The sequence below is a fragment of the Tachysurus vachellii genome, chromosome 18, assembly GCF_030014155.1.
Source record: "Tachysurus vachellii isolate PV-2020 chromosome 18, HZAU_Pvac_v1, whole genome shotgun sequence".
Lineage (NCBI taxonomy): Eukaryota > Metazoa > Chordata > Actinopteri > Siluriformes > Bagridae > Tachysurus > Tachysurus vachellii.
In genome coordinates this window covers 17,384,015-17,404,252 of record NC_083477.1, presented here as the reverse complement: position 1 = coordinate 17,404,252, position 20,238 = coordinate 17,384,015, and the positions used below count along the sequence as shown (strand labels likewise).

Sequence of the window (20,238 nt, the reverse complement as noted above, 5' to 3'; positions counted from 1 at the left end):
TTAATAGAGATTACTGGTCGCAAGACAAGTCATAAGGGTAAGTGATATATTGATGTGGTGAGACAACTCCAAATGAGCGAGTTGATTATGACTGGTCAAATGAGGTGCAATTTAACTTTAATATATTGAGAAATATTGGACAGAGAGGACAATCTGAATGAAAACATTGCAACAGGGCAGTGGGGGCAGTTTGCTTAGGAGAAACTGGGTAAGATTGGTCTGACAGAGCAGTTTGATTTGAGGTAACTGGTCACCTAAAATTGGTTTACTTTTATTGGTAAACTGATAAAGGACAGGGAAACAGGTTAGTAGGCTTTCACAGGATCTGGTATAAATGGCCGTTTGTGGCAGATGTGTGTGTTTAGGAATGACAGAGGATGTGAATCTGGAAAGATGGACCAGAAACGGCATCTATTTTGCAAAAATATGATTGCTCAAAGGGGCACGGTGGCTTAGTGGTTAGCACGTTCGCCTCACACCTCCAGGGTCGGGGTTCGATTCCCGCCTCCACCTTGTGTGTGTGGAGTTTGCATGTTCTCCCCGTGCCTCGGGGGTTTCCTCCGGGTACTCCGGTTTCCTCCCCCGGTCCAAAGACATGCATGGTAGGTTGATTGGCATCTCTGGAAAATTGTCCCTAGTGTGTGATTGCATGAGTGAATGAGAGTGTGTGTGTGCCCTGCGATGGGTTGGCACTCCGTCCAGGGTGTATCCTGCCTTGATGCCCGATGACGCCTGAGATAGGCACAGGCTCCCCGTGACCCGAGGTAGTTCGGATAAGCGGTAGAAGATGAATGAATGAATGAATGATTGCTCAAAGGGTGCAGTGTGATTGAATTGATTTAGGTCAATGGGACTATTTGGTATGGATTTGTTTGGTATGACAGGTGAGGGGCGGTTTCATATAGATCAGTGTAATAAAAAATGGGAAGACGTGGTATAGATCGATGGGGTAATAATTGTTTAATAAGGAATTTTGATCTAGTTAAGTGGGGTAAGATGGACCAGAGGATATCAATTGAGTAAGATGGCTGAAAGAGGGCATTTAAATATGTGGATGGAGAAAGGCCTACCTGCAGAATAGTTTAAAATAATTTTTCCTCTTTTTTCTCCCCCAGTCATTTCTGCAGATTCGGCTTTATCCCTTGACGGGAGCGGCCGTTTGGATTACACTCTTCGTCAGAGCTGGAAGAGAGACATGATGATGCAGCAGAATTTGCAGAGCTTCTCTAACACATACCCACAGTTACAAACACACTTGCGTACACGCTCCGAGAGCAGCAGTCTGGAGCTAAAGTTCCGCACTCGCAGCAAAACTGGAACAATTTTACATGTCCAGGAAATCTCTAACTACACTACTGTCAGGGTATGATACATATGCTCAAGATAAACTACTCTTAGCCTTGATTTACCTTAGCAAGCAATGAGTTTGTGTGCATGCTGTATTTCCTCACTCAGTTCTAGTTTGTCTAATTCAGGGCACAAAGCCATTCACTCAAAACTTCTGCATCTCTTTACCCCCATGTCTTTTAGTGTTCTCTCTATCACCATCTTTGTCTCACCATGGATTCCTTACTTCTTCTACATCTTTAACTTCATCTCTCTATTCCTGTCATCAACCCATTTTCTCTCTTTTTCTTGCTCTCTTCCTCTTCCTCCATCTGCTTCATTCTTCTTTCTATTACTAATCTCCTGTCATTTAACATTTTATTACACACACACACACACACACACACAGTATCAGTACATGAAGCTCAAGACAGAGGTCAAGATTTGTTCCCCAGATTGATTTTCACTTCATTTTTTAGTATTTTTTTTGCATGGCTAGATGGATTTTCCATTTCCAGAGTTTGTGACCGTTTTAAATCAAACATCCTGCACAGTGTACACTCTTTCCTCTCTCCCCCTCATGCTTTACCTTTTTTCTCTTCTATTACAAGATACTAGAGACATTTATTTTCTTTATCCATCTCTCCCTGCTTTCTCTGTCTTTGGCTTCAATAGAAGTCATCCTTAATCTGAACTCAGTGATGGAAATGGGTGAAAGTATAATAGACGGAATCAAGGATTAATCTCTGTCTGTCTCTCTCTCCGTCGCTCTTTTTGCTCTTACTACATCCAATAACCCTTTTTCCCCTCATCTCTTTCCCTTTATTTCGTTATTTCTCTTTTGCACATTCCCTTTTTTACACACACAGGCCTTACCCTCTTGTAAGATATTTCCACTAATATGTGTATTACTGTATTTAGATACTGCTCTATCCCTGACTTTCACCTCAGTAACAAAAGGCTCTCTTTGTTCCTTGCACCAGCTGAAGAATGGGAACCTGCAGTATGTGTCTGATGCCGGTGTGGCGGGGAAGGTGGAGAGGATTGTGGGAGATGGAGTCTTCTCAGATGGTCAGTGGCACACACTGCTGTTACAGAGGAACATCTCTTCCACTACAGTCCTCATTGACGAGTCAATCCTTCGCGTCATCACACACACAACGCAGGACTTTGGAGGTCTCGATGTCCTCACGCTTTCGCTCGGAGGAGAGCCACCACAGACCAACCTGCAGAAAACCACCCCAGGTTAACCAGTCACATCTTTATATTAGCTTCAGGATTTTGCTTTGTCAGTTAGCAAACACTAATCCAATGTGTCGTTGAGCTTAGCCTCATTATTCAAGGATCCGTGATTTTGATTATTTATATAGAGAATTACCAAGTGGATTTGGAAAATAAGTTTTAGAAATTTTGACATACAATAATGTCTTTTCATTTTTTTAGGATTGTTATTTTTGCGGTACATTTGCAAAGTTAGTGATTTTTGTGCTAGTCTTTGAAGTACTTCAGTTTAAATCTCTAATCAAGCAAATCTAATACATACTCTTTGTAGCAAGGAAAATAAAATCCTAATTGTAAACAGACTTTTAATCGCTATTCTATCTCACCCATGTTAACAGATTTAACCAATTAGACCATTCTTATAGCATTTATTGTATATTAGTAAAGAATGATTGATAATAGAAATGTAAGTAGAAAAGTTGTGTTTTCTGTTGATTGTTCATATAATAAGCCAGTTCTTAGTTATATCTATGAGTCCAATGGCAGGAGCGTTAGCAAGCTAGCACACTATTAAATTAGCATGTTAGCAAATACAGCAGCTTGTTCAAAGAAACATTTTTAACTTAATATTGGTTTAAAATGACAACTTTTGATAAAAGTTAAAACAACAGTCTCTTTAAAAAAAAATCAAACAAAAAAAAACTTTTTTTGAATCTAAGAATGTCTAGAGAGATTTTTTTTTTCTTTTAAAAGATAACATCTTTGGCCGCATATATCAGGTTCAGAACCATCTGGGTGAAATGGTGATGTGACTAATCAGAACATAAGCTATCGTGTTTCTCTTGATGTTGCCTCACCAACGTAAACAGATGTTTATTGAATTTATTCTCCCCCCCCACCATGTAAATGGAGAGGATTTGGTTTTGCTTTATTAGACACGAAAAGGCCAAGTCGGCGTTGGCTGAACCTGATCCCTCTAACCTGCACACAGGGAAACTTTTATGATCCCATATTTCACATGCCGTTAGTGTGTTTCAATTTGTTGCAGTGAGATAAAAGGTACAAATTTGACCAGATGATGGTTCTGGGTAATAACAGAAATGTGCTATGCAATAAATGTGTTCTTGAATAAATATTTGTGATTTTTTTTTATCCTCTCATAATACTTATAATATCCCGCTAATGCTAAAAATGATGCTAATAATCCTCCTTTGCTAATATTAACACTAAACTATTGTTAATAATACTAAAAGCAAAGGCATTAAAACAGTGCTATTAGTATAATAAAATATACTAATAGTCCTACTCTTCTAATCCAATAATGTTAATATTAATCTGTTGATTATCATTTCTCTAATTATTGTTATTGAAAGTAGTATTTAGAGGAGTAATACAACTATCATTTATATCTTTCTAAATGTTTTAAGTTGTTGGGGAATGCTAATAATTATTAAAGCGAAGAAGAATTATTTATAAGAATCCTATCATGGACGCTAATAATCAGTATGAAAATCATAATGCCAGTAATACTCTCTTTGTCTCCTTTCAGGTTTTGATGGCTGCTATGCATATGTAAAGTACAACAATGAGCTCCTCCCATTCTCTGGTGACCACCGAACTGTCTACATCTCCATTTCCGGGACTGACGAATCGGTGAAAATCGGTTGCCGTGGGCCGAACATGTGTGCTAGTGCCCCCTGCTGGGATGGAATGATGTGCGTCAACCAGTGGTTTAGCTACCAGTGTGTTCCTCCAGGAGACTGTGCTTCCAGTCCCTGTCAAAATGGTGGCAGTTGTGTCCCTGCTCACCGTGGGGGCTTCAGCTGCGTGTGCAATGAACTGTACACGGGACGAGTGTGTGAAACCCTAGTAGCATGCGTGGGTGTGACTTGTCCGCAGGGCACGGTTTGCAAAGTTGGAACCAACGGAGGGTTTAGTTGTATTTCTGACTCCAACAATGAGGAATTCGTTTTGCCAATTTGGGCGGTTCCAGCAATTGTGGGCGGCTGTGCAACGATTCTTGCTCTGTTGGTGCTTGGACTTATTTTGCACAATCACTGCAAAGGTGGCAGGAAAACAGCCATACCAAAGGAGGAAAAGAAAGCAAAGAAAAAGAAAAAGAAGAAGGGAAGCGAGAATGTGGCATTTGATGATCCAGATAACATCGGGGATGTTGACATGACAGTCCGGAAGCAGCCAGAAGGAAACCCAAAGCCAGATATCATTGAGCGTGAGAATCCCTACCTGATATATGATGAGACAGACGTCCCAGAGAGTGGTGACACAATTCCGAGTGCACCAGAAATTGAGGAAATTGAGCACTATGACATTGACAATGCCAGTAGCATCGCACCTTCCGATGCCGACATTGTGCAACATTACAAGCAGTTCCGAAGCCACACCCCCAAATTCAGCATTCAAATCCAACGCCATAGTCCTTTGGGTTACGCTCGGCAATCACCACTAACCTTGGGTGCTGCTAGTTACACTTACCAACCTTCTTACACTCAAGGACTCCGCCAAACGCCACTTAGCCATGCTCCCTGCCCTACACCTACCCCCTTGTCCCGCCATAGCCCTGCACATTTTAGCAAACCAGCCTCATTTTACCGCAACACACCAACACGGGAGATGAATCTGAATCTGGCAAGACGTGATGGAAGCCCTCTGGACTTTCATGGAGACACTTGCCAGTCTGCAGCTATTTTTAATTACACAGCATCACGCCTTGGAAGGCGCAGCAAGAGCCCACAGACGATGGCGGGTCACGGGTCAAGACCTGCAAGCCGCCTGAAACAACCGATTGAGCAAATTCCGTTGGAGACCGGGCCTCCTATTGGATTGTCCATAGAAGAAGTGGAACGACTCAACACTCCACGACCCAGAAACCCCAGCATCTGCAGCGCTGATCATGGACGCTCATCATCTGAGGAAGATGCCCGACGCCCGCTTTCTCGTGTGCGAAATCCCGCAGATGGAATTCCAGCACCGGATTCGTCCTCTGAGAGCGATTCACACGACTCTTTCACCTGCTCAGAGATGGAATACGACCGGGAAAAACCGGTCAACTATGGTTCTCGAGTTCCGAAACTATCACAGGTTAATGAATCCGATGCGGATGATGAAGATTATGGAGGGGGAAGAATCAAGCAAAGGAGGTACTCAAGCCGTAGGGCAGAGGGTGGGGCCAGTGGAGGCCACAACACCTTTGGGGAGTATCAACATCACACACTGCCCCACAAACTGGGCCAAGGATCTGGCAATTTCAACTGGGACAGTCTACTAAACTGGGGACCAGGATTTAGCCATTATGTTGACGTTTTTAAAGATTTAGCTATGCTTCCAGAAAATTCTAATGCTGCTAACGATGTTGAAATGAACAGCGGCAATGGTTCAGTTACCATCATTGCCGAAGGAGAGGCAGAGCAATATGTATGAGATATTCTCTCTGATCCAACAGAACTGGATGAAACTGGACTGGATGAAATATGGATAGAGAGAAGCCAATCGCTTGCAATAATAAATGTTCTTTTTTTTGTCTGTATTTTGGTACTTGTATTTGTAAAAAGACGAGCTTAAATGCAGTAAGGCAGAGCGATATATCTGTGACCATCCTCTTGATTCCTGTTAAGTAAAAGATTTTTGAAATATTCCAATAAGTCTGAGTCCATTGCCAAAAACCATTTGTATTTCGCTGTTGATTTTAGTGTTACAGAATGCAAACTTGCAAATTAAAAATTCGAACTTTAGTAGGAAATCTCAAATTGAAGATTCTGTAAATGACTGTCTCTATTCAGTTACTAGTAGCTAATAGAGCTCACAGGAAAATGGTATAATTTCTCCACTGTTCCATGTAATAACTTATTTTTGTACATGTCAAAGAAAAAACAAAACCGAAAAAAAAAAAAAATCGAAACCAGGTTTTTCATAGACTCAGACTTTTGGACTGTAGCTTTTAATATTTCTTCATGGATCCCTTAGACATCCATAAAAACCCGAAAGGTCCTTGATGACCCCATAGACTTTCATATGCGTTCTTCCATGCAACAGAAAGCCAAGGGAGGATGTGGCTGTTTTTAACAGCATGACCATATGAACTTCATCAGGAAAAAAAAAAAAAAAACTGAGCTCCTCTCATTCCAGCTCTCCAAACATAAAGTAGTCCAAAATTCGGAGTGCACTACTGAGAACTGTTCTCACGAACTAATACGGTTTGGTCAAATGATATTTCTCAATATTTGGTTTGACATTTTAAGAAACATGAATGGCGTACACACAGGACCTTCTGACAGATTTCAGTTTCACATGCAGCTCGAAAAGGATCCGTCTCGGTTATAATAACTGAGGTTATTACGTAATAAGGATTGACTGAAGAAAATGTTTTTAGTCATTGATACCTGATGAAGTAGAAACTGGGGCACTTATTTTTTTTTTTTATTTTTTTTTTTTTACTTTACACATTTCATTTTACCAGACTCCTCTGGCCTGTTTCTCATGTGAAAGACGAGTGTATGCGAGTGTGTGTATGACACAATAATACCCGCAGGTGTCTGGGACGGCTGTCTTGAAGCTACTTCACTTCCTGTCCTGTAGGAGTCATCGCTCTTGAGATTTGACATAAAAGCAAAATCCTATGAAGACTATGAACTTGTGTACATTTTGTATCAAAGAAATTCAAGGAAAAACTGTTCTCTGTTGTGTTATTTTTAATGAACTGTTTCTACTTTTTTTTATTTTATTAACTTAAAAGTACTTAAGCAGTGTTTTTATGGATTTTTTTCATATGCTGGAAATCATCTTACTTTCAGGGGAAGTAAGATTGAAGTACTTTTTTTTTTTTTTTTACATTGGTTACTTATGTAACATCAGTATTTTCCACTTTTTTTTTGATAAAACTATAACATACTGTATGCTTTATATGTGTAAGAGCCAATAACAGAATAAAAAAAAATATTTATTTAAAATTGAAGTAATTTCAAGACTAATGCAATTAACAAAATGAAGAGAGTTCAGGTGATATAGTAGGATGGCATCCAGTGAGTATTCAACTCATCCAAAGTGCTCAAAGTGTTACAAAGACCGATAAGAGTGTGTTTCAAATGAAGTGAGAGACAAACTAGAGCAAAGGATGAAATGTGCTTTTTCCTGTTAATCTGATTTTTATTTCTGTTAGTGAAATTGATACTTTTCCTTTGTTTGCTGTTCGGTTTTGCTGTCAAACGGCACATAATTAAATGGTCCATAAAAACATAGACTGAAGGGCATGTAGAACTGAAAATTTACTTCTCATGCTTACGGCTCTGGGAAAAAAACAAAACGAACCGAATTTGCCAAGTGTTCGTGGAGATCAGAAAAATAATCTGAGCATGGAGAACACGCAATCAGCGCTAAGTAAATAATTAGTTAATTATATTAATAATAACGAGTACGATACCACATACATCTACACGCTCACTGTACCTCATTCAATCAAATAATAATAATACAAAATAAATAAATAAAAACTAGCAAAAGTAAACACAATGGAACAAATGGAGAGAATCAGGATTGTTCAATTTTATACTAGTTATCTAGCTGTGTCAGTCAGCTACAAGCTCCCAGTTAGCATTCACCCACAAGGTCAATGCTTTTGCATTTTGATAGTAGGATGGGAGGGCACGGTGGCTTAGTGGTTAGCACGTTCGCCTCACACCTCCAGGGTTGGGGGTTGGATTCCCGTCTCCGCCTTGTGTGTGTGGAGTTTGCATGTTCTCCCCGTGCCCCCGGTCCAAAGACATGCATGGTAGGTTGATTGGCATCTCTGGAAAATTGTCTGTAGTGTGTGATTGCGTGAGTGAATGAGAGTGTGTGTTTGCCCTGCGATGGGTTGGCACTCCGTCCATGGTGTATCCTGCCTTGATGCCCGATGACGCCTGAGATAGGCACAGGCTCCCCGTGACCCGAGGTAGTTTGGATAAGCGGTAGAAAATGAATGAGAGTGAGTGAGTGAGGAAGTAGGATAACAGTAATTCACAATTATTCAGAATTTGTCCTGGATGTTGTATTGTATCTACAACAGAACAGCGAGATCCGATTTTCCTTAGAACTAAAGCGTTAACTTATTTAACTGACTGTAATCCTTCGTCTGCTGCATAGCATGTTTGTGGCAACAACAAAAAAAAATAATAAATGTCACATTTTGTGGTAATGTGGAACATCTAGGGCCTGTCACAACAAATTAAAGAACAAGATGTTAGACAAGATGTTACGGTGATTTTCAGAATCAGGCTTTTATTCAGGAATATGCAGGAGTCAATATTCTTTAAGTGATTCTTACATGGAAAAAGAAAAGTGTTGTTCGTGAAATCATTGTCAAGATGGTCTGGTTAAGAGAGAAAAGTTATAGAGAGATGCTTTAAGAATAACACAGACTTTGTTTTCTTGCTTCTCAGTCACATGCAACATCTAGAGCCAGAAAGGGATTGTGGGAAAGTATAAGTGACGTGTAAAATGATAACTGATACCTGGGTTTTAGTTCCAGCTGCTAAAGTGTAAGTGATTACAAGAAATGTAACAAAAAATAAACAACACAATGCACATTTTTTATCCGTTTATAGTTACATTTTCTGTCGGACGATCCTGTGATCGCTTACACTTTAGCGGCTAGAAACCAGATTACAGCCACCAGACTACATTTTGGCATGTGGCTTCTTCTAAGCATAAATCTCCAAGATATGCTTTCCCATAATCCATTCCTGTGTGTTGCACTCAAGTATAAACCAGGCTTAAGATGGTGCATGAGGCTGAACTGATGAACTGAGAAGCTAAAAGACAGGAAGACAGAAAATCCTGCGTTATTCATAAAGCATTTCGAGATTGAAAGGCTGATCTAGATTGTTATACAGTGTGTGTGTGTGTGTGTGTGTGTGTGTGTGCGTGCGTGCGTGTGTGTGAGAGAGAGAGAAAAGAGAGAGACTTTTTTTTTATAAAGCATACAAGTGTAAGCAAGAGTCTGCGAGAGCATGTATGTGTATGATGTGTAAGAGAAAAGGAAAGAATGAGAGGAAAGGGAAAAAATTAGAAGAGACAGATGGAGTGAATGAAGATGCAGATGGTTTGGGGTCTAAAATAAATTGCTGACAGCTGGCTGATGGCACTTTGTGGTTTCTCTCTCTCTTTTTTCACTCATACACACACACACACACACACATACTCTCACACTATACACTCACACAACAATGGACTAAATGCTTTACCCCCCACCAGTCCTATAAAATCTCTAGTGTCTTGCCCACTACAGTATTTGTTTCCTTTGTAAGCCTCCAGATTTGTTTGGTTTATTTACAGGTGTTGATATGCTGTTATTCTGAATTACTACCCAGAATGCACAGCATTATTACCTAATTTGGTAATCCACTAGTAACATATACAGTAGGTAGCTAGCGCCATTTTGAACCGAAGTCTTCCGAGCTCTGATCGTGTAAGGTTGCGTACGTCTAAAACACATTGCACATATCGTTATATATAAATAATCCATGACGCCGTGATGTGATGCAATCAAATTTAACGTTGCGAAATAAAAGAACAGTAACAAAAACTCTATTGTTGCACAAGAGTTGGAGGTCATTTGGTTCAAGACAGTTAAACAATAAACTTTAACACAAACAATAAACAACAAACAGACTAAAGTTTTCTGGGAGAGTTTCAGTCCATGGGTGTGTCTCAAACACAGAGGGTAGTGAACAGGGAGTCGGCCATTTTTTTTAAAAGGGTTGTTTCTCTATTAAGTCGCAAAAACCTTCAAGCACACTGTACATTTCGGCGTGCAAAGGTGTGTGAGGGGGAAAAGAGGCCATAAATAAACAAATCATATAAAAAATGAGTCATGTTAAAGAGTCAGTGTTTTTTTAATCATGTAAAATGAAAAAAATTATGTTAAATACAAAATTAAATAAATAAATGCTGTGAAAAAATAAACGCTATAGTTCTCTTTGCTTATTAGTGATGCTAATCGTAAATGCTAACAAGTTAAAAAAAAAATAAAAAATCTGTACAATAAGTGCTCATTTTCTTTTTTAGTAAACACTAGCAGTGTGTATAGAGTGAAAGAAATCACTTTATACACTTTGTTCGTATGGCCAGAGCATAATTCATATCCCTCACAGTCATAAAATAATTGCAGCTAAAAGCTGAACACTTCTTTCCACAACCAGCATGCCACTGGTCTGGGTGCTTTCATGCTGAAATAGTGTGCATGCCAGTGGTGCACACAGATCTACCAATGTCTCTGTGTGTGTGTGCGTGTGTGTGTGTGTTTTAGTAGTTTGAGAAATAACATCTGGATCTGATCGTGACGGTATGAAGCGCTGTTTCAGCACTCACTGAGACTCTCAGCGCTGACTAGAGAGGCCTCAAGTTAACTGGAGGAAAAACAGTGTGTGTGCGTGTATGTGTGTGTGTGTGTGTGTGTGTGTGTGTGTGTGGACATGGCCCTTTGTTTGAAAGAATTGAAACACTTCTGTAGAAGAAAATGTGATTGCTTATATGCATTAACCCCAGCTCCAAGGCTACGCCTCTCTTTTAAGCATAAGACATTGATTTGAGGTTTCACTTTTAGTATCCGCATCAGATCGCTTGTTGCCGTTAAACATTTAAAGGATTAGTTTGGATTTTTGTGAAAGTAAACGCAACAGTACCATCGGTGGTTGTAAGAAAAATAGACAAAATGGAGCAAGGCTGGGGCTGATTTCTTTCTACCCCTGACTGTGGATCGAAACTATAGATTAGACAGTTGAGTGACAGTTGCCCTTGGTGATAACACGGATAGAAATCAAACTACAATTTTCCATTAAAAAAAAAAGTGCAAATATTTGTAACCCATTAAGTGAAAAATCAAAGAAATTTATATTAACCTCTTGAGACCCGAATGTCCTCATATGAGGACATAACATTTTCTCACACTTCATTGTCTATATATATTTATTGTACCAACCTTATATGACGACTGTTAGGTACAGTATAATTCTTTTGCCAGACTGCTTCTTTGAAAACACTGATTAAATTTATAGATATCAGCTATGAATTAAGAGAAACAGTCAGTAGAAATTGTAATGTACACAACAGTAGCATACGGGTCTCAGGAGGTTAAGCTATTAATACATGGATATTAAGTTTTTGGCTTCTTATCTAATATCACAACCAGCAATTTCTGACACACTATTTAGAAAGCGTTGCTATACAGGAAGAGTCCAATGCCAAGATAGACTAGCTGATTTGCTACATAGTGACGATTCTCTCGGTGTCACATTGTCTGTGGTTCCAACCCAAACCACAATACAGAAATATAGGATATTCTGTAGCGATACCGAATATTAGCACGGCGTCCATTTCGTCCCATCAGGATTTTCCCAGCAGTGTTACAATCTGTTTAAAAACACAAAAAAAGTTGAATTTTTGCTTCCTGAATATGATTAAGTGTTTGGAATGCTAATGGTTTTGTGCTGGTTTTATGACTTGGGATATTTCATTTTGTTCCCATGTAACATGGGTCTGTGGATAAAGCTTTAAAGTTTAGTTGTTACAGATAGACTTTTATAATTAAGAGCTTGAGGTTGCTTGACTTCGGCACTATATGTGATTATGGACTGCTAGCTTGTGACAATAGTATAGGTTGCTTTATGTGCTGACTCAGATGGTTAAGGCTCTGGGTTGTTAATCGGAAGGTCAGGGTTCAAGCCCCAGCACTGCCAAGCTGCCACTGTTGGGCAATTGAGCAAGGCCCTTAACCTTCTCTGCTCCAGTGGTGCTGTATCATAGCCGACCCTGTGCTCTGACACCAACCTCTAAAGTTGGGATGTGCATTCATTCATTCATTCCTTCATTCATTCATTCATTCATCTTCTACCGCTTATCCGAACTACCCCGGGTCATGGGGCGTCATCACCTCAGGCGTCATCGGGCATCAAGACAGGATACACCCTGGACGGAGTGCCAACCCATCACAGGGCGCACACACACACTTTCATTCACTCACGCAATCACACACTACGGACAATTTTCCAGAGATGCCAATCAACCTACCATGCATGTCTTTGGACCAGGGGAGGAAACCGGAGTACCCGGAGGAAACCCCCAAGGCACGGGGAGAACATGCAAACTCCACACACACAAGGCGGAGGCGGGAATCGAACCCCCAACCCTGGAGGTGTGAGGCGAACGTGCTAACCACTAAGCCACCGTGCCCCCCAGTTGGGATATTCAAAGAATAAATTTCACTGTGCTCTAATGTATATGTGACAAAAATAAAGGCTTCTATTTATCAGCTTGTTTATGGATTCTGATGATCACCATGTTTAAGCTAACTTACAAATCTTAATGTGCTCTGGCGAAAACATTGGCCAGCTTAAGCTTGAGAGTATTGATAAAACAATTAGGTTCATTAACTGTCACAATTCCAGTGTGGCTAACTCAAAATAATTCTTAATTTGAGGAATTAGTGAGGAAAACTCTACTCAACAGTGATAGAGTTGAACATTTTTATTCCTGCCAAAAATGTCAGACTAGCTTGATGAGTTTGATATGTCTATTAGGTTGCAGGTCAGTAAAACACAACAAGTACATTGTGGCTGGAAGCTAAATACAAACACAAAGCCAACTGCTGTTTATTTGTCAAGTTTTCCCAGATTATCAGATAGACTTTGACGTTTATGGAATAACACTGTTGAGTGAGGTACAATACGTTCCATCGAATCTTAATCAGGGAGAAAGAACACAAACCTAAAACAGAAACACACACACAAAAAAATAGTGTGCTTTCGAGGACAGAGATGGATCGATGAAAACAAGTGATCTAGAGAGGAAACAATCCAGTCCTTCCATGCAAGAAGCTTGCAATAACAGAACTAGAGGAGTCTGGGTAAATGCTAACTGTTGCTTCCTCATTGTATCAATCAATAATTGTTCTGCTTAAAGTTGTGGAGCATCCATTAAACAAGTTAAATCCAGATTATTAATGGTGCTTGCAAGCCAACATTATTACTATCCTGCATACTCTTCCGGACAAAACTTTGGCGCGTAACTTGTCCCGCAGCTTTTGTCCTAGACCCATGAATGAGGTGTCAAATCGACTGGCTCATTGAGGAGAGGTGTGCTATGACTTTTATAAGCGATCTGAGTACTGGTACTTCCGGTTCCGGGTCTCAAAGTGGCCTTTGTTCCCCATAGACTCCCATTATAAGCTTTGGAGGTTTATAACTCGGCAAACTTTCGAACTATCTACACCAAACTCGGCCAGCTCCTTTAGGGTCATCACGATGTCACGTGATGTCATGTGAGAATCAAAATTTAGCACAACATGAACATGTGACAAAACAAAACACTCTGCACAATGAGGGGAACTTGCCACGTGCAAGCACCTTTCACATTTTCTTCAGGAAATGTACGTTCTAGTTACTTATGTTGTAATAGCTATACACACCCATACGCACACCCACACATTGCCACTATTCTGGAGACAAAATCTGAAAATCGAGTCAATGCCCAAATGTATTTGGATCTAACAGTATATATAAAATCGAAAAAAATAAATCCATTCTTATTTGTTTAATAAACACACTATGGTCAATGCTTTTACCGAGCAATTTATCAGCCGTAACGATGGATTTCCTACTTAATCCTGAGAACTAGACACTAGCGAACGCAATAATGTGTCAATTATTCACCTCGTTAGCTCAATGGCATGCTTAATGTCCAATTCTTTACCGAATCCCTTCGCTTGCTCTCTGGCAAGTCTGGATTGTACGTACTTCAGATGAAAGGCAAACAATGAGACTCTTTTGGCAGTTGGTTGGAAGCACATTAATTTCCACAATAACGTTCATTGGCTAATTGTGGCCTGTAGCTCTCCTGGGTTTTTCGCCTCAGGCTTTTTCCCATGCCCCACTATCTTTTCTCTTTTCCATCTTTTCTCCCCTCCTCATCCATTCATGCTGTCAGCGAGAATCGTCCGTGAGTTCAGCTCACTCAAATAGGTGCCTCTTCATGCTAGTCGTCTCTCAATGGATCCGTCACCTCCCACTCGAATAAAAACACTTTTTCTTCTGACTGTTTGCCCCCCGCCCCGAATCCATCCCATTCCCTGTTTCTAGCCAAAAAAAAAAATTGCTAATTTCCGAAAAGACGCAAACAAGAATCATTGTATTTCAATCGCCTTCTTTTCTGTGAAATATTCTAAAGAGGGCAAACAAGGTGACATCATGAAAAGTCACGTCACTGTCAGAGAGATGAATGTGATTCATTTATTATATCTTTTATACCTCAGATAACCTTTTTTTAATTATATTTATCTGGGCTTTATTTGCATGATGGCTTTTTTGTAAAGGTTATGTGAAATAAATCAAACGTTCACATTAAAAGAGATAAATACATTAAATAGAGAAGCCAGAAAAAAAAATGGAAAACCAAACTGAAAAAAATTGTTCCGTTCTTGCTATTCCAAAGAGGACTACTCAGTACACATGGCTATTACATGTAAATCAACCAGGAAATGTAACTATATTGCCATCATAAAAGCAAGGAAATAGTTGATATGAACTAAAAGTTCACGCATTCCTATTATGTATGTAGCTACATTATCCCCAGAAAAACAAGGTCTGACTTACTAAGATGCCTGATTACATTTTTAAATCACGTAGGTCCGTCAACAGATTCATGAAATTGAGTGATATGATCATAGATGCATGTCCAGATACAACCACATGCTCCCCTGAGAGTCATCTCACCATCACTGAGTGCAAGACAAGGCCAATAAGGTGCACACCAGTGTACACTTGCTTCCACAAGGTTCTTGTACTAGGAGTGATTGTGTTGAGTGTTTCCTGGATCTCTGGAATTGCGAGTTGATTTGTTCTGAGAGGCCAAATCCATAAGTACAGACGAATGAGTTGAGAGCACTAAATATCTCTGTACTGTATGTAGCAAATTTGTTGTGTGAGAAGGCTGCCAGAGTTCTCTGACCACTAACCAAAGCAGTAGTGGAAACTAAGGTCTTCTTAGCCACTTCAAGGAAACAAACAGGACTTTTAAATTCAAGCTGAATTATTTGCAACAGGGGAAGAATCAGTGGTGTAGAAGGATAATGTACAGCAGATACAGTAGCAAAGCTTGTTGGTCAGGCCTGTGCTGGAACAGCACTATCCTGTTCTACCAGGAAGAGCCTTGGTGATGAGGTCCAGCTATCTCTCCAGCATAATCTCCAGTTATATTTTAGCGTCTCAACAATGTGTCCTGTGCAACGATGTCCAGCCTGGGCAAATGCTTTGCCCTTGGTAAGGCTCACCATGGATGGGGCCCACCAGAAAAGATACCGTCAAAGGTGAAAAGAGCATCTCGACCTCATCACCATAATCAATGGTTGACATCAGGAACGCAGCATGTGGCAACATCTCAATTAAGGTAAAAAGAACTTGAGGACCAGATGGACCAACAGCTGCTAGTTGCTTCTGTGGCAGCACAGTAATACTACTACTATTATTACTACTACTACTCAGCAAGTACAGTAAGTGAAGCATTCATGGTGATTCATCTCTTTCTGATTTGCCACTTTTCTGAAGCAGACTCTTTTCATTAGAAACAAGTTTGGAATGCAGTTGTAGGCTATAATCTCAGTTTTGAAAACCCATAGCTCAAGCAAACCTAAGGGAGTTACTACTGCTGTTCGTAGCTAGTCCAAGAATTGACTATCACATACTGTATAGTAGCCCAATTAAATCTGCATGGCAAATATTATCTTAATACAGTATATCTGCCATGGCAGGGTAGATAGTATGGGCAGTAGAATCTATGCGCATGAATTATGTAGCCTGAGGTCTTTTTCACCACGTTCACCATCAGACCAAGCACTATAATATATTCAAGGAGGATGGTTGTATTCTAAATGCCCTGTTTTTTAGTAGGGCACAGACTAAGTCCAGGTACAGTATCAGAAATACAGATTGAATTTATCTCAGTTTATACACCTGAGCAATTGAGGGTTAAGGGCTCTGCAGTGGCAACTTGGTGGACTAATGATTCAAACTCACAATCTTCCGATCTGTAGTCCAAACATCTTAACGACTAAGCTAACCACAAGCCATGCATACATATAGTGAAAGTGAAGTGAAAATGAAGTGACCTATGGCTAAGTACGGTGACCCATACTCAGAATTTGTTCTCTGCGTTTAACCCATCCAAAGTTCACACACACAGCAGTGAACACACACACACCGTGAACACACACCCCCAGAGCATTGGGCAGCCATTTATGCTGCGGCGCCCGGGGAGCAGTTGGGGGTTCAGTGCCTTGCTCAAGGGCACCTCAGTCATGGCCGGCCTGAGACCGAACCCACAACCTTAGGGTTAGGAGTCAGACTCTCTAACCATTAGGCCACGATATAGCTAAGATGATAAGGAGTAGAAAGTTCACTTGGATTAAGTGGTTTTGAAAAGTTTAAAAGCTGCTTTCTAGGCCACGTTGGATGTGTTTTACATAGGAAAAGGACATGAAAAACCAGTGCAGCTTTTCTCAAACCTGGAACTGAACAAACCCATTTTCTCTCTGATTTTATGGGGTTCTACATTTTAAATTGTGACTTCTTGTTTAGACAACACTAAGTTGAATTAGATACGTGCACTTGAAGCAGCTTGTGGATTACATTAATTGTGTCCATGTAGACCCTGTACTGCTGTTTTTGGGGGGGCTCAAGGATCAGAGAAGTGCTTCATTAGGGTCTGAAGCGTTTGATGATGATGATAATCATCATCATCAATTCAACTGTGCCCAATTAGTGAACCCTAAATAAAAAGCCTACTTAGCATAAATTACAACCATACTGCTGCTATTTTGGTGTGTATCTGCATGTGGAACGCTTGCTTTGTGTTATGATTGGCGATGTTATGTTGTGTACTAAAATTGCAGGCCTCATTAAAACGGTGGGTAAATATTATTCTTTTGTCCACATCTGCTGATGTTTGGGTGGGCTGTGTGTATGGTGGTGGTCACTGTACTGGTCACTGTGGTGGGCAGTAGCAGTATTCATGCTATATTGGTTGTGTGCGTGTAGGTGTGTGTTTTTGCAGATGCATCCACACGGTCTTGCCTGCAGGTTGCTATTCTCAGCCAATCTGATGTATGTTTATTGTGCACTTAGCTGGACACTATCAGAGTCCATCAGAGATCTCATTACCTATTACATACACAATCAAGGACTGGTTTGTAACAGAGAAACAAACTTTTGAACACCCTGGCAACAACAAGCATTTTAGAGCAATACAGTGTTATGGGATTGAAAAAAGTTAGTGAAGTTCAAGGCAGCCAACTCTCAGCGTCAGACTCTCTAGGAATCTGGCTTGTGAGACGATAATAAACCATGGTTTTAAAGTTGCTCCACACAGGTTTGTTATAGTTGGCACTGTTTGTACTATTGACCAATCACCAAGTCCACTTAATGCTTGGTTACTGTCACTATGTACTTTAGATCGAGCATTTGAAAAATACAGCTTGTTTATTTGACATCATGTCATGCTATGCAATCTACATAACAACAGCTTTATATTAAGGCAAATGTGAAGTGAACAATTTGGAAAATTCAGCCAAAACAAACCTGTGTACAAGATGAGTTTGTTTTCAAACAAAAAGTAGTATTTGGTCATAAAATAATATAACCAATAAATAATAGAAACCTTGTTTATCTAACTAACCATCTAATATATTTCAGAATTGTTTTTGGTTATGGGGGGCACGGTGGCTTAGTGGTTAGCACGTTCGCCTCACACCTCCAGCGTCGGGGTTCGATTCCCGCCTCCGCCTTGTGTGTGGGGAGTTTGCATGTTCTCCCTGTGCCTCGGGGGTTTCCTCCCGGTACTCCGGTTTCCTCCCTGGTCCAAAGACATGCATGGTAGGTTGATTGGCATCTCTGGAAAATTGTCCGTAGTGTGTGAGTGTATGAGAGCGTGTGTGTGCCCTGCGATGGGTTGGCACTCCGTCCAGGGTGTATCCTGCCTTGATGCCCGATGACGCCTGAGATAGGCACAGGCTCCCCGTGACCCGAGGTAGTTCGGATAAGCGGTAGAAAATGAGTGAGTGAGTGAGTTTTTGGTTATGGTGCCCAGACAAATTATTTTTTTTTAAAGGAAATTACTTCCATGACGTTGTTTCTGGGCATGTCTCTTGACCATATCTGGAGTGTCATATTCATGCTCAACATTTGTTCACCTGCCACAGTGTTGAAAGCTTGACTGAGGTACATTAATGGCAAATAGCAGTGGCTGCTAATCAGTGATTTGAAGGCCAATGATGTGTCTCAAAAGTACATCATCCCTGCAGAAGACTATTGTTACTTAATACTAACTCTTTATTCATCCAACCACCCATCCATCCATCCATCGCTCTCTTACGGAGTCTCTTTAGTCTCTCTTGTTCTCATTACAAAAAAAAAGCATCCACTCTTTTTTGCTCCCTTTATCAATCTCTACCTTTTTCTTTCTGAGACTCAGACACACTGTAAACCTAGAGACAGGTTTAGAAACACGGTGAGAATGAGAATGAACAGCATTTGGGAATTTGCTCCATCCTTCCTTCCCCCTCTCTCCATCCATCCACTCATCCCATCCATCCCTCAGCCTCCTCACCCTCTAATAATAACTGGCATAGTGTAACACGCTATAAAAAGTTGTTCCATTATCAGCATCACCCTTCCTCTGTCTTGATGTTCAATCAGCCGGAGCAGTTAAACATAGGCTCACAGTGGTTGTGGAGTCTACACCAAGAATCCTCGATATAAGGTGGGACTACAGTCTGAATGTACTTCCACTGGCATTTAAATGCAAAGAATGGATAAGGTCATAAATACAAACTCAAGGGAGCTTGGCATAGTGGTTAGCACATGTGTCTCTGGGGTCAGGGGTTTGATTCCTGCCTGATGCTTTAAGCACCTCACTTCACCTTTTGTACAAAGCAGTTAACTTGGACAATATCACAGATTCGTGTATGTGCTTAAATAGGGATAGAATTAAATTTGTAAGGATGGATTAAAAAAGGTTATGGTTAACTTGCATATTTTCATTCTAGGAAGAAGAAGAAATTTTCCCTATTATTTTTAAACCCATCTAAGTGTTTAGGAAGTCTTAAGCAGTCATCCATCGCTTCCTGTTTCGCTGGAGTATAAATATGAGGTGAGGCAGAGGCCAAATTCCTTCAGTCATTCATCAGCATGAAGAAGGTTAAAGAACACACAAATGAAATGAGACAAAAGTGTGTTGACCTTCATAAATCAGGCAATGAGGCGAGAAAAATCGCTACATAAAACAGTCATGAAAATAGTCATGCTCGCTCTTAGGAGCAGTCATTATGGAGTTTAAAACAACTGAAGCTGCCTGGAAGACGATGCAAGTGGATTTTGACAGTAAAGAGAAGGTAAATATCTTACTGCAAGGAGCCAGCAGATGAATTGGAAGTTTTCTTTGTTTAGCCTGAACATCAAAAGTAAGCACTACAGGAAGCAGGAACTTACTGGAAGCAGGTTCTGTGGTCAGAAGACTACTGTGGTTTAACAAGAAAGACTCAATTTATGTTCGTCTGTTTGCCTTTAACACTCGTTATATTGTTATCTCTCTCTCTCTCTCTGATGATGGTAGACCTGTAATGTAATGTAATATGGAGCGGTTTCTAAAAGTTCC

The 20,238-nt window shown here is 40.4% G+C and overlaps 1 protein-coding gene across 1 annotated transcript in view; it reads left to right on the top strand.

The window, feature by feature from the left end:
• fat4 (FAT atypical cadherin 4) overlaps positions 1–7,569 on the top strand; it is a 95,190-nt gene extending 87,621 nt beyond the window's left edge. The window contains exons 15-17 of the mRNA XM_060891835.1: positions 1,116–1,363; positions 2,310–2,571; positions 4,097–7,569. Coding sequence (XP_060747818.1) covers positions 1,116–1,363; positions 2,310–2,571; positions 4,097–5,985 — 2,399 coding nt within the window. The 3' untranslated portion in view covers positions 5,986–7,569. The remainder of the gene's footprint in view (positions 1–1,115; positions 1,364–2,309; positions 2,572–4,096) is intronic.
• Positions 7,570–20,238: the final 12,669 nt, after the last annotated feature.